General features: G+C 34.3%; 1 protein-coding gene across 2 annotated transcripts in view; it reads left to right on the top strand.

Annotated features, from left to right (window-relative positions):
- LOC123547536 (protein dachsous-like) overlaps positions 1–8,898 on the top strand; it is a 128,843-nt gene extending 119,945 nt beyond the window's left edge. Inside the window, exons 37-41 of one of the 2 annotated variants that reach the window (XM_053551794.1) lie at positions 35–143; positions 1,550–1,569; positions 2,137–2,242; positions 2,752–2,814; positions 4,523–8,898. In XM_053551794.1, coding sequence (XP_053407769.1) covers positions 35–143; positions 1,550–1,569; positions 2,137–2,242; positions 2,752–2,814; positions 4,523–4,721 — 497 coding nt within the window. In that variant the 3' untranslated portion in view covers positions 4,722–8,898. Of the gene's footprint in view, positions 1–34; positions 148–1,549; positions 1,570–2,136; positions 2,243–2,751; positions 2,815–4,522 lie in introns of those variants that run through there. The other variant, XM_053551795.1, reaches the window with a different exon arrangement.
- The last annotated feature ends 6,585 nt before the right edge of the window (positions 8,899–15,483 follow it).

The raw sequence follows: 15,483 nt of genomic DNA, 5'->3' as shown, positions 1-15,483 counted from the left end.
AGTTAATCCTATTAGTAAGTTATTTCTTTTGTAGTTAGAAAATCTGATACAGAGGCAAAAAGGGTGTGTGATGCATATACAGCAATAGAACCGTGCGCCGAAGGCTATGAATGTAAATATGAAAATGGGCGTCCATCATGCCGGTAAGTAGTTAATGTGTTTTAGTCATAACATCATAGTAACAGGCCGGTTATAGGACTAGAAATAGTTTAGGAGCCTTAATCTAATTCAAACATAAAGTTCTATTGATGATTTCAATTATTTAGCTCCTAATGCAACACAGGGAAAATGTCTTCAGAAAAAAATCCAAGCTAAACCTAGAAAATTAGTTCATATTAAGGTTAGCTTCCTATAGAGTTAACTAAACAAAATATTTCAAATTTACCTAAAATAAAATCTATTAGACGAATTATCAGTATCATTTCTTCATTCACATACATGCATTTCATAATAATGCAGTTCAAGAAGCATTTTATAATTAATTTCGAGCAACTATTAATGTTTTATGAATCCCCTATGAATATGTTCTGATTTTGGTACACCAACGCCTTTTGGAAAAGATAGTTAGCCACGAGTACTTGCTAGAAACCTTAGAACAGTTTCTTCTGATATTAAAAACAAACATTTATGCTATAGTATATTAGTAGTAAAGCAATACAGCATATCGTTCATAATAACGGCCACAATACAGATTAGAGTTGGATCCACTTCAGAATTCCTGATGCAGTATCTCCAAAATGTACCATGATATTTTGAGGACTTTCCTTTGTTTCATTTCCTTACATACTACTTATTCCACACCAAAATGTTATGATCGAACTTTCTCAATCCCAAATGTTAAACTGACCAGACTGTTGAGTGTCCAACTTTAATGGTGGCAAGAAACCAATGTGTCCCGTTGGACATTATTTCAGACATAAAAGGTCACATTGGTACATGCATTGGCCTTTAACAAACCATTTCATGAAAGAAATCTGCAAATCCAAAGATCAATGGGTAACGGATAAGAGATTTGAAGTATGCGAATTTGGTGACATAGAAAAAAGAAATACTAGATAAGGCAAATGTTGTATAGATTACCTATATCATTTTCCTCATTTCACGTTATATCTATCTCGGGTAGATATCCATTCGGTTTTATTATATCCGAATCTGCGGTATATAGTGACTTCCTAGTTTCAATGGAAGATGACAAAAATATTTGCTTGTCCATATATAAACATATGATAAACGAATGTCATTTGGTCGAGTCATACAAGTCTGTAAATAACTCTTGTCAATTTCTTGTAACAAAGAATAAGCTCTTCCTATATGGCTCGAACAAAAAGTTGTCATCAAAACTGACTTCGTTATAGATACACAATAAAATGAATTTTAGCAGAACTTTACAGAGCGGAATGGAAACGAAAGTTATTCAGTATTTCAATATTTAGGCGTGAACCTAGGTGCTTATTGTCAGTGCAATAGTTTTAAATTATACGTAAGTGTACGGTATATTCAGATACAATTTGTGTATAATTAACATGTTTTTAACGTCTTTACATTTTAGGAAAATCGGTGGAGGAGAAGGTCAGTGAAAGTTTATTACGTTATAATTAAACTGAGTTATATGGAAATGATATTTGATTAATAAAATTATAAGCTCTTCAACTCTTTAATATATACGGTTTGATGAAGACAACTCACTGAAAAAGATTTCGAAACAGTTTTCATTTCTAACTTAGTTGTTCGCATTGTGTGTGAGTGTATGTATGTGTGCGTACATGTACGTGTGCTCGTGCACGTGCGCGTGCGTTTAGCGTTTTTTAAGCAGTTACCAGTAAATCAAACGATTGTATCTACCTGTAGCTGTGAGCACAATGTCAAAATATAACTCGCATTATATTGACACCGGGCTGCTCGGTTCCACAACTATCCTCTAAATGCTTAGCATCAAGTGCAGAAGCTAACTACTAGTAGCAATTCATGGTCTCGTGAAAATCATACTGGGATTTGAACCCGCTAGACACAAAGCTCTTTATTGCAAGGTCAAATCATTTTAAACGGATGTACTAAATTTTAGGATCATTGTCTTTTCATATGTTTAGATCAATGCAGGTATGTAATGCTTTTACAAACAACATTTTTTAATTGCAGAAAACACTGTTTTGATACTAGCACTTGGTTTAGGTGTTTGTTTGCCGCTGATCGTATTTGCAGTTTTAGCTGCCTGTTACCTTTACCTATACCAATACCAAAGTAGGTATGTATCAGATGTAATGCATTATATACTTTGATTATGTTGTCATGTGTACAAGAGGTGTTCTTAATTAATTCTAAGAATTACAAAAAGTCATGCCATGAATTGTGATGGCTGAATTTGCTTAACCTTTAACCTGCTGGCGGCAAGTGGTTCTGCCTTTGCGACAAGTGCAGACCAAGATCAGCCTTCACATCCAATCATGGTCTGCACTATTCCCTATTCAGTGAGTAATTTTTCGGTAAACACCCCGTAAGATAATAAATGGTATTGCCCAAATTGAAAGACGGACAAGTCCATAGAAATTTAGTAAGCTAAAGGTTAATGACTTCCATGTAGAATATTTGCAACAATGAATCCCAATGTGCCCTTCTGACATGTATAAACTGAGGGAAAGTATCTCTTCTTCTTCTTCTAAATAATTTGCAGTGCCCACTCTGGAGCATTGTAACAAAGTATGAGATTATATATCTTATATATCCAAGCTAAAAGCTTGTTTTATATATTTGCAGAAAATGTAGCAGCGTGAGAAAGAGTCAGAATATTACAGAGAATGGGAGAAATCCGAAGACACTGTAAGTATCCTAGCAACACTTTTATTTGCTGGGGGACCTTCTGATCTAGTGGTCAAGGTAAGCGGTTTCAAGTCAATTGCCTGTTGCATCTGTATATTAATTATATAAAATAGAAAAAGTAAAAACTTCACAGGTCACTCAACACGTCAACAACGAAAATGTTGCAGGCTCGGTTTGATTGAGCCTGTTCATGGACGGTAGTGGAAATACATGCTACCTTCCACGCCCTCTTGCACCGGGTTGAGCAGAACTCAACATTTACACATGCTACGAGTACAAGACTTGCTATGGTTTTTATTTGAGAAACTTGTCCAGCCGACTTTCCACAAGTTGCGAAATGAGGATGGCTGTACCTAGGTTTCTATTTATGCCAAAGATAATGCCTGTAGAGGCATGTAGGATCTTCCTCAGCCATATATTAGTTCCCTACCAATGTTTAACGGTAGGGACTCACAGTTTGTCAGTCACAAAAATGATAACAACAGATATTTTTCATGAAACTTAATACATACATAGATGTAAGTATGGAGAAGATGCACATTCTTTTATTTTGTTGCTTTGGCAACACATTTAGTTGCGTTACAACAAATTGTTCAAAACTATGAGAAATAATTTGATTTTGTGATAAAAAGTATGAAAAAACTTAACTAAGTCTTGCAGATGGTTTGTTATTTAGAGAATATGCAGGTTCTTTATTTCAATGTAAACATCTGGTTCCTATGGCAGCAACTGTGACAAATGCCTCTCTCAGTAGGGGAATTTTTAGTTCTGGTCAGTAGTCCTGTTTTATTAGCTTTTTAAACTTGTTTCGCTGTCACAGGGACATATTTTTAGATGCCTTTGCAGAAAAGTTTCTTTCTTGACAATCTAAAAAGATTATTTAAATATGTCACACAAGATTTTCACCAATGCTAATCATATAAAAAATGTTTAATAATAATAATTCATTTGAATGATTTTCAGTCATAGAAATAAATTTTAGGCAACCCATTACTAAATTGTAAAAGACGTTTTAAAAAAAACACGATTGCCACTTCCCCTGTATGGCTTTAGGGAATTTTTGAAAACCTTCTCCTCTGAATCTACAGATCTGTTAACGAAGCAGTATGAAGAGTGTTTCTTGAATAACTCTGTTTGAGACTGAGATTTGCAACATGTGGAAATCATGATCAAATAGTTTACATATGCATCATTTTCAAAGTCAGTTAAATACAGCTTATAAACCTTTATAAGTCTAAGTCCAATTTCGGTTATCTCCAAATATCTCGAATTCCAAGAGATCGAGATAAAGAGTTTCAACTCTGTTTTCGAACTTCAGGTACTAGCTTATATGTTATGGGGGCTACTTTACTATTGAACAATTGCTTGATTATATCTTTTTAATGTAACATCATACGTATATTATGTTTTAAATAGGGATGCAACTCACTTTTGTCGACTACAATTCTAACTAAGTTCTGCATACAAGATCCAGTCAATGGTAACTTTGGTGATATCGCCTTCTAAAAAAATTGCCAATGTCTACGAAATTTTCTTTGGAAGAAAATACCTACAAGTAGCTTGTAAATCCAATTGTTTATTTTGATTTTGATATTAAAAGACAAAAGGTTTACAAAACAGTATTACTCCAGTGTAATAATTATCCGAAGATCGTTTTTACACTTCTTATGTATCATTAATTTTTATAACTTGCACACGTTCATTTTAGAAAATACAGTCTGCGCGAAAAAGGCAGCTGGATAAAGGAAGAAAGTCCATGGCATGGCAGAATGAAACAAAGCGGATTCAAAATTGACACCAGACATTACGACAGGAACCGTTTTAACGAAAATGCAAACTATGAGAACAACATTTATTACAATAGACATTATTATGATATGCCAGGTCTATGGTATACGTCAGTATAAACTACAATTACAGTAGTTTAAAGGCATCGACCTCCAGATTTTGGCTATAAATGATTTCTCTTTCGGATTATAGTTTTTGTTTCTTAACTATTTCAAAAATGCCAAATCATTGAAAAAAGATGACAGCGTCGGGAATCAAACCCGGGCCGCCATGTCAAGAAAGAATTTACACACTGTCGTTACCAATACCGCTATGGCGGATTGAGTGTTTTAATGCTCGTTGAATATAGGTATTCATAATCGAGACAGTATTACTCGAGTAAAGCGTAATAGTAAACGCCGTAAAAAGTGGTCTAGAAATTTATTCTCATGTGTTTCTGTAACGTGTAGTCTGCCAGTAATTAAGTTTCAAAGCATTCTTAAGAAATATAGTATTAATTTCAGGTATCTGAAAAAATCCCTCTTTTCTGTTGTTAAACGATCTGGAGGCCAGTGCCTTTAAAAGTAAATATCTAAACTGTCACCCAAGTTGTGCAGTTAATTTTTGAGGTCTGAAATGTTTTTGCCAGTAGGGATAATATTACTGATAGGTCTGTTTCAGGCATCGTACTTGCTTAATAGCAGGATATGAAAACGCATTATAATGAGACATTATTCATGTAAATTCTATATACTCACCTATTACGTTGGTTTTACTGAAATTGTCTATTTTCAGGACAGCAACTGCATGCTTAGAAATACAGAATTCATCATTTCGCGCAGATCATCTTGACATTAAGTACTGGTAATGCTCATGGCTCATCTGCAATTCATAAATGCTCCTTTAGTTTCAATACACTGTTGTATTTGTAACCAATATTTTATCATCCCCCACTAAAAGTATAGGAATATATATTTGGCGTTGTCCGTCGTCCATCCGTGCGTCCATGAGCCCTTGAATATGTTCGAAAGCGAAAATGCTTGTTATTCGAAAGGTATGTTAGCTACAATCACAAGACATCACACAAGAATTTGTTAACTCATGACCTTTGTTCACATATATTATCATACCCCTTGACTTAGTAAAAGTAGAATGTTTTCCTTTTTTGGTACAAAATAGGGATTTATGACTCTAAGTAACCTATTGATGGATCTTCCAGAAACCACACAAATGTCGATCACTTCATTGCGGTAGTGCACATGCAAAACAACTATTGCTTTTTAATTGTTTTACAGTTCATACATTTTTATATAACAAAATAATCTACAGATGGATCGCCATAATCATTGCTTTTTCCTACTTCCTGTGATACCCTTTACTTTCAATCTACCCCTTACCAATTTTTGTTTTCAATTTGATAAGATGTACTTATTGTTGGATTTTTTTAAGCAACCCGTCTGCTATATTTATTCGGCTAAAGTCTCTTATTACTGTGGACCTGTGCAATGCATGATTCACAGTCTATGCATTGTTCTCTGTCTGTGCTTGGGATGTTTTGTTACTCTTGATATATTCATTGTTGGGGAAAAGAAAGTTATTGCAAGTGAAATTCTCTTGGTGCAGTAATATTTTATTGGCTAAAAAGTAATAATCAGTTCATATGGAATGGTGTTCGAAGTATTTGCATAATTTTTTTATACGCCCGAAGGGACGTATTATGTTATGGTCCCGGTGAACGTCCGTCCGTCCGTTCGTCAGCAATTTCGTGTCCGCTCTGTAACTCTTGAACCCCTTGAAGGATTTCAAAGAAACTTGACACAAATATTCACTACACCAAGACGACGTGCAGAGCGCATGTTTTGGATGTGTCATTTCAAGGTCAAGGTCACACTTAGGGGTCAAAGGTCATATGAGTGTGTTTCGTGTCCGCTCTGTAACTCTTGAACTGCTCAAAGGATTTCAAAGAAACTTGGCACAAATGTTCACCACACTGAGATGACGTGTAGAGCGCTTATTTCGGATGACTAGCTTCAAGGTCAAGGTCACACTTAGGAGTGAAAGGTCATATGAGTGTGTTTCGTGTCCGCTGTGTACCTTTTGAACTGCTTGAATGATTTCAAAGAAACTTGGCACAAATGTTCACCACACTGAGGTGACGTGCAGAGCGCATGTTTTGGTTGACTCGCTTCAAGGTCAAGGTCACACTTAGGGGTCAAATGTCATATATGACTTTGCTTTGTGTATATTGCTCTGCATTGCAGTGCTCGTTTTTATTTTGCAGATCCTTTTTTGTTCTCTTACAAAAATGTTTGTTTTTGAATTACTTCCCTTTTTGTTACTATAAATAGCTTATTTTGAAACTTTTTTATTATTGGCCGTAGGGAAAAACCGAGACCACTTTTCTGTGGTACAACATGGATGGTACAACCAATTTTTAGATGTATTTTGACATAACTTTAACTGGTAAGAATTTTTTTGTGGACTTAATGTTGTTGTTTTTTTGGAATTTCTTATTTTGTGTTGTTCCTGTCCTTTGGGCTTCAACAGTCAAGTTCTTTAAATTTTGCCCCCATCCTCTGATGTAACCCTTCGGGCATATATTGCCCCGCTTGGCGGCGCTCTTGTTCAAAAAAATTCAGACAAAATATACTTAGAAAAATATATTATCCTCACTGTGTTTCTATGATTTTCTTTCCAAATAGTTAAACTTGTTCATTGTTAACTTACAGATATTACTGTGTGCTTTTGTTGGTATTGCATTACTCCTAGTTATGACATATACTGACTGACATCATAGTATGATAAAACGTATTACAAAATTGGGTACATGAATTGTAAATGCGGGATGTTTGTATTGAGATATATAAAGAAATTGTTCGATTTGTAAAAAATAATATTTACATATAATGCTCGTACATATCTTTCCTCACAAAGTACTTGTCTTTCCTCACAAAATTTACAGCTATTTCAGTTTGCATGGAATTGTTTGAATGAGCATTCATATACATATGGTAAATATGCGTTATACATGTTTCTATCATCTTTGAACGTTGACCTTTAAAATATCTTCGATTTTCCGAGTTGGCGTTACAAACAGAAATGAGCCTATTGGGAGAGTTGATGCATACATGAGGAATGGAAATACTGATTTATCCTTCAAGTTGCTTGATCGTAAAAGGCGAGTGAGAGGATTCGAGCATGGCAGTCATGAAAGTTTTGATTCCATACCTCATATTCTAATTTGATGTAAATAAGATTTGTAATCAAATATTTAAATATGTACTTTGTTCGTGCGCCGTAAAAACAAAATAAAATCAAACAGAAATAAGACATTACACGAATGTTCTAATACATTTGTTTTATTCACGACAACTTGAAATTGTTTCACACTTAGTCATTAAGTTTTGTCTTTGTTCTGTTTGATTACAATGTAGATAGGTATTTTGTTTGCGGAGGCAGTTTCTAATTTTTTGTGAATGTGAAATCACATCTTACAGTGCCAAATGTTACAAAGTTCTTTTAGAATTCCAAACCATTTGAGCGAGTTAGTTCGAGAAAACTGAAATTCTACTTAAAATGATAGGTTGTGCAGATGAGTCGGACTTGAATATATCTTCGATATAGCCGGAATTTCGAGATAAGAAAGTTCGAAATATCGAATCATAAGTGTATATTATGAATATTTATTTTTATCTTGTAAGTTTTAATATTGATATTTATAGTATCACATTATATACAATTCATAGTATTTTCATGCGTTAGACTTGTATGACGATTAATTGTACAGTATTAAAACGTCGTCACATGTTACTAATATATTTTAGATTAGCTGTAAACAAGCATTGTTTTGTAAAAAGTAAATATTTATCAAACATTGTCGTTTCTTTTGTTTCACTGCCACATTTGTAGGATTAGCACAAAAGAGCAGTTATTATCAGATTAATTAATGCTATCATCGAGTTTCTTGATTTCTTATAGACAATTGTGGCTAAAAACCTGAGGCACTGAAATTCGGCCAAACTTAGAACTGTCAACTATCAATGTTCATTCAGTGACAAGAAACCTGATATTTAGTTAACTTGATTATTCAATTTAAATCAGTGTGTGTTTGTCAATGTCTCATAATATATTTAACTCATTTTGCAGATTAGTTGTATGACTTTTTATATCTGCCCCACACCGAACCTTTAAATGGTTATGAAGCGCTGGAGAAAATGATAACCACAAGAAATCGTAGAACTGTAAAGTATTTTGCACAAGCTTTCACTGATTTTGTTTATTTCATAATGATATGAATACACATATCTTTCAGACCAACATGTTTAGCGTTCTTTATAAGCCAAATTTCCCCCGCTACATTACACAGGAATTCGATGATTGTCCGCAACATGACACAAACAAACAAATATTGAATCTAAGCTACAGCTGTAATGTGAAAAAGTGATATAACTACATACACTTCTACCCTAACTTTGGCCTGGGAATCCAGTCTGACAATTTCTAACTTTTTCCTACCTGCAATATCAGAAACTCGATGAATGCCAATTAACACTTATTAGCGCTAATTAAATGGGATCTTTAATGCATAGATATTAGGTATGATTTCTTCTGACAAAGCACGAATATTATCAACGACTTCCCAGGCTACCCTAACTTCAATGTTTAATTAATATCGTTTTGAACAGAAATGTATCTGCTATAAGTTCGGTTGGAATAAAGCAACTTATTAATATTGTTGTTTAATGTTTCGAGTGACTTGACGTTAACATGTTTCACAATATGTACACTCGTTAAAAGTACATATATTTAGAACTTGAATAAATTTTATGATAAAATGTTCTCAAGTTTGCCTTCTCCATTGAAGTAAAACAAAATTAAATGCGTAAAAACAAGGACACTTGATGTATTAGACCCCTAACAGTATTCTTTAAAAATGGCATTCTATTGGTACAGTCTTAACGTTGACCTTGTTTCGCACGGTGTTGCAAGTTTTAAACAATTTGTACCGTGTCATTTTTATAAATTTTGTATAATTTATGATATTTCCCCAAGGGAGACAACTTTCAAAGTGATGGCCACTGTCTAAAACGTTTGCAGAGAATTAAATAAGACGGACAGATCCAGTGGATCAGTTATGCGAATAACAAGAGGATGACTCTATATCGCTCATCTGTTACACTTGGTCTTGGAATCATCATGATAAATATTCTGACCAAGTAACATGAAGATAGGGCTATAAATATGACCTCTACAGTGTTTATCAGCTTTGCTTTTGAATTGAGTGGTGACCTAGTTTCTGACCCCACATGACCAAGTTTCGAACTTGGCATGCGAATCAACAAGATAAACATATGGCCTCTAGAGAGTTAACAAACTTTTCCTTTGTTTTGAGTGGTTGGCCTAGTTTTTGATCCCACATGGCCCAATTTGTGGAACTTTACCTAGGAATGATAAAGATTCTGACCAAGTTTCATAAAGATAGGGTCATAAATGTGGCCTTAAGAGTGTTAGAAAGCTTTTCTTTTGATTTGACCGGGTGACCTAGATTTTCAGCCCATATAATCCAGTTTCAAACTTGCCATGGGAATCATCAAGATAAACATTTTGACCATGTTTCATTGAAAATAGGGTCATAAAGTGGTATCCAATGTGTTAACAATTTTTTCCTTTGACTTGACCTGGTGACATAGTTTTTTTACACTTCATGGCCGATTTTCAAATTTGGCCCAGAAATCATCAAGATAAACATTCAAAACAAGTCTGTATTTGATCAAAGCATAAATGAAACCTCTATATGGCTGAAGGGGCCAAAGAAGAAAATTAAGCCCCATTCAGACGCAGTAACTTTAGAACCCTTGACGGAATCTAGCCGGTTTTCGAAAGGAACCGAGATCTTATTGTGACTTAAGATGTTTGCAAGAGTGGTTAAAATCGAATGTAAAATGTCACTTCTATCGAGTTCACAGTGTAAAAATTAACAAATCTTGACTATTTCGGGGATCAATCAGGGGCGGTTACTCCGGAACCTATGATTGGATCTGACTTATTTATCATGGAATCCAAAATATATTGTTGCTAACGATATTTTGCAAGTTTGTATGAAATCAAAACGTAAAAGAAGTTTCTATATGCTGCAAAATCCAAAATAGAAATTTTGGACCATAACTCTAGAACTCCTGAGGAAATCTGGCCAGTTTTCAAAAGGAAACGATATAGTATGCCAATACAAGTTGTGTGTAATTTTGATAAAAATCCATAGCAAAATATTGTCTTTATCGTGTTTACAAAAGATAATAGGTAAGGGTAGATTTCTCGGAAGCACATGGCACCAAAAACACGGTCCCAGAGCCACGCATTTACATAGTACCCACAACAAAAAGAAGCTGTAATGGAAACATATTTCAGATGGGTTGCTTCAAACATCCAACAAGTACATATTAATTTATGCTAAATATTGATGGAGGAGAAGGAAATGGTAAGAGGCGAAATTGGGTGGGGTGGGGGGGGGGGGGGGGGGGGGGGGGGAATCCGAATGGGAAAGTTGAACAAGGACGAATATACAAGGGAATGTCATGTTCTTTAAAAACAGTCGCACTACAACGTAAACCACAATAGCGCACACTCGTGTAACAAAGATTAACACACAACTACGATCAACTGAATAACATAGAGAAACGAACAAGTAACGCATAAGAAAACAGTAGGGCACCGTTTTAGACTCACAAGCATACAAACACACCCACACAAGTAGGAAAAAACAATCAAGTACCGTCTTGGGATTCGGCTGCCAAAACAAAGGGGAGCCACGAAAACTTACTAAACGTAAAGGGGAAGGGATGCAAAAAGTAGCGTAAATGCAAGGGAAAGGAGAGGGCAATAGGGGGAGTGGGGCGGAGGAAAAACGCTTACAACAAACAAGAAAACATACGCAACAGACAATACAAGACAGACAAAAAACCAGTTGAAAATAGGGGCACCGCCTTGGAACGGTCAGTAACCTAAATAGAAAATGTTTGTCTTTATGGGGCCATTACTCTGGAACCACGATGGGATCTGAAAAGTTTTCAAAAGGAACCGAGATATTACGCCAATACAAGTTGTTTGCAAGTGTGATTAAAATTGATTGCAAATTGTATTCACAAGAAATTGTGAACGGACTACGGATGGAAGACGGACGAAATGCTATCACAAAAGCCCACCTTGTTGTTCCTTCTCAAGGGAAGGAACACTTATGGTGAACATGTCACACTTGACTGAGCAGGTAATGGATACAAGGGTATCATCAAAGGCATCCGAATTCCAGTAGGGCGCCGCCATCTTGGAGTCATGCATATTCATTACAAATAGCCTCTTTGCCAGTGTGTATTTACGCATCTTTAAGTCAATCTTCATACTAAAGTTTAGTGAAATGCAACTACGTAATAACAAGTCTTCAAGAAACAATAATATAGCCTAAATCATATAACTCCTAAATCTAACTTGTCATAATGAAGAATCGAGATTATTTAAATGAGTAAGCATCATCTAAAAATAGACTCCCGCCCAAAAATATCGTCTGCTATTATTCTGCTTGGTTTCATTTTCTTCTACTTAAATTCTACGGTCCAAGACGGCTATATTTCGTTCTGGAGCTGGAAGTATCAATCATGCGATGCAATTAAGCAAGGTGTTTGGCAGCACTTTTCTGTCCATGTGTTGCTATGTGAAACTTTCAATTTACAAAGAGGCTAACATACGGCAAAATTCCGATTTATGCCACTAGGGAAGACTCCCGAAATTTTGATAGAATGACGGCCTTTATTATCTATTGTCCACTGATATAATATTTAGGTAGAAGGTTTTTGATTAATATTATTATAAGTTAAACAAATGTTTGTGTGAAATAACTTCAAATGTTTTTAAATAGATAAGAATACACGTAAACTAACAAAACACATTTTTCATTATTGTTTTATTAAACATTTGTAACAGGATACTAAAAACAGATCCTTTAAAAAGAATACATGTATTTGATATGCGCTAGAAGGAACCTTTTGGTAAGCTAAATCTTGTCACTAATTGACAGGTGAGCTAAAATTCAAGATGTTTTCTACTTTCAATATAACTGGAAATTAAATATACGTAATATTTCAAGTCGAGACTGTTGTTTTCTATGTCACTGGTTATATGATAGGTTGTGCTAGACGATAAACAGTTTCCCTGTTGCAGGTCACTGTGACCTATTAGGGGACATAGTCACTGTGACCATGACCTAATGACCTCAAAATCAATAAGTCATCTTCAGGTTTTTAGCAACCTCCGCCAATCAGAGGAATGTAGGCCCAAGCATTTCCTAGTTACTGAATTTCATTTAAAAATGTTCAAATGCTACCACTGCAATAATTGTACACTGTACTTGGCCCTGGTGAAAGATGCCAAATTAGCATCTTACCATTTTTGCGAGAATCACACCTGACAGGCTTGTTAGTCAACTGCCCCAAGAGAATAGCTTCCGAGAAGCTCTAGCAAAGCTTAGAAGAAAATCCCAATCGAATGGACGTCTGCCGGAAGTGAAACAATATATCATTCTTTTTTTTTTAATGTATTCTTTAGAGATTTTTATTGTTAATGTGCTATTTGAAAAAGAAATTCTAAACATTTTATTTGTTTTAATTTATTACTCAGTTTGTAAGGTTTACATGTCGAATTGTCGCCTTGTTTTGATCACGTGATTAACATCTCCGACTATCGGATGGAAGACACAGAAGCTCGGAAGAGCTCTTATTATTCCGGCAGATCTTCCAAACGGGGCAAACGAACCCGCCAGTTAAACAATAAATTCATTTAATTGAAGGGAAAACATTTTAACGTGATTCTGTTAATACGCATGTCTTCGAATACTGCGAACAAAGAATAGTATATTTTTTTGTTATAACTGAACCGTTTCCAACATTTGCAACAATAGTATTACACTATGTTATGTCTTTATTTTAAACGAGGAATTATTTAAGTCTTACAGGATTTCAAAACTTATTTGTGCCCAAGCGCATTGGGCCATTTTAGACTGGCTCATCGTAATTTGCGCCAGAAAGTTAAATCTAACGCCGTAAAATTAATAATTTAGTCTAAATCCTCCTGGTTTGAAGCCAACACTATGCCACAATCGAGTTAAAATTAAAAGTTTAAAACCAATAATTTTGACTATTAACGGACCAGTCATTCAATAAATGTTTATCAGATATTTTATAGTAAAAGAGAGGAGGGGGGGGGGGGGGGAAGAGAGAGAGATTCTTGTTGTGATAATTTCAGATTATTCTTATCTAACATAGAAAAAATAAATCAATAACAAATTAGTTGTCAATTTTTATAGATGTTTGCTGTATGCAAGAATGTAAAAACATTAAAAATTAAAATCAAACTAAAGAGAAACGTGTTTTTAATCTATAAATAAGTTTTATACGTTCATGTAAAGTGGGTAATTTTCAGTCTACATTTTATATCCTTTATACGCAATTAACGACCGTGAAGAGTCTTTTTACAAGGCAAAATTACATCGGGTTGGGTGGATATATAAACGGAAGAATTTAACCGTAAACTAAAGTCAGTAAAGTATACTATTACCAACTTCGCAATATGCGTTATATTTAGGTATTTGTTTCACACGTGTGGGATAAACACTGTGCATTCTGATCTAAAAAAAAACCAGTTTATAGGGGAAAATAAACAAGAATATTTCATAGCAGTTGAAAGGATTATATAGAAAGAGGTGAGAATAAATACAAAAGAAATTATTAATTGTTTCAAATGTAGCATACTTAGCATATTTAATTTTTTATGTATTATTTTATGTGGTTTATATTTTGTCATTTTTTTCCCTAATATTTTCGTACGTCCTGTTTGATACGAACAGCTGTTGTTATCATTTTAGTTGGGAAAAATATTAATGTCTTATAGTCAAACAGGTGACTTAAATGAAATAGAAAAATACTCTTAACAAGTTGATGTTTTGACATTTCTAGAATTATGCTGTAGAGATTCACTCTATGTTAAATAAGCATATATGAAAACAACGAGAACTAAATGACGCCAGCAATATTTCTTTCAGATAAAATAGCCAGCTGGTCTTTACTGTAAACAGTATGTACATTTAGGATGTTACTCTAATGGAATGTTTTTAAATTATATGTTATAAAGATTTTAGAAAAAAAAAGTTTAAACGAAGTATCAAACAACTTTCGATGTGTAATTATATTTATTTTAATTTCACATCATGTTTCCCTTTATACGAATTGCCAATACTAGTGTACTTAAAATGTTTACCTTTTTGCCACCTTGCCATTCATAATTTTCATAAGTGTACGCCCTTCAGATGAGAATATGACGTTTATTGTGTATTATAATTGCTACCCAATCTCACGATATACCACAGTGATTCACTAATTTTGGGTGAGACAAATTTCTGTCAACTTCTTCTTCTTAATAAGATCCTTTGAAATTACAGACCGCAATCAAGCACACGTCAACATAATTTAAAAAGGTTTCAAAGGGCGTATTGCATCAAAATATATGTGTAAGTCAATATTTTAAAGCTTGTAATTGTCAATGCTTTAAGATGATTTAGTTAATGCTAAACGAAATCTATTTTAAAGGGTTTTATTTATGGAACGCCACAGCTGTCTTATATCGGGACATTTGATATTTTCATGTCAGAGCGCGATGTTGATTTGTCAGAAAAGTGTCTTATTGTGTTACTTTTTTAGGTTAAAATGTTCTGTTTTTATGTCAGTGTGGCGTTATCGTATCGGAATAGTGCCTTAATATGTTAACTAACCATGTTATCTTGTCAATGTGTGGTGCTAACTTGTCGAACAGCGTTTTTTTTTTTGTGTGTGTTTTTTTTTTATTTTTTATTTATTTATTTAT

The sequence above is a fragment of the Mercenaria mercenaria genome, chromosome 9 (assembly GCF_021730395.1).
Source record: "Mercenaria mercenaria strain notata chromosome 9, MADL_Memer_1, whole genome shotgun sequence".
In the NCBI taxonomy this organism is placed as follows: domain Eukaryota; kingdom Metazoa; phylum Mollusca; class Bivalvia; order Venerida; family Veneridae; genus Mercenaria; species Mercenaria mercenaria.
Note: the sequence above shows the minus strand (reverse complement) of the source record. Positions and strands in the feature narration are given on the sequence as shown.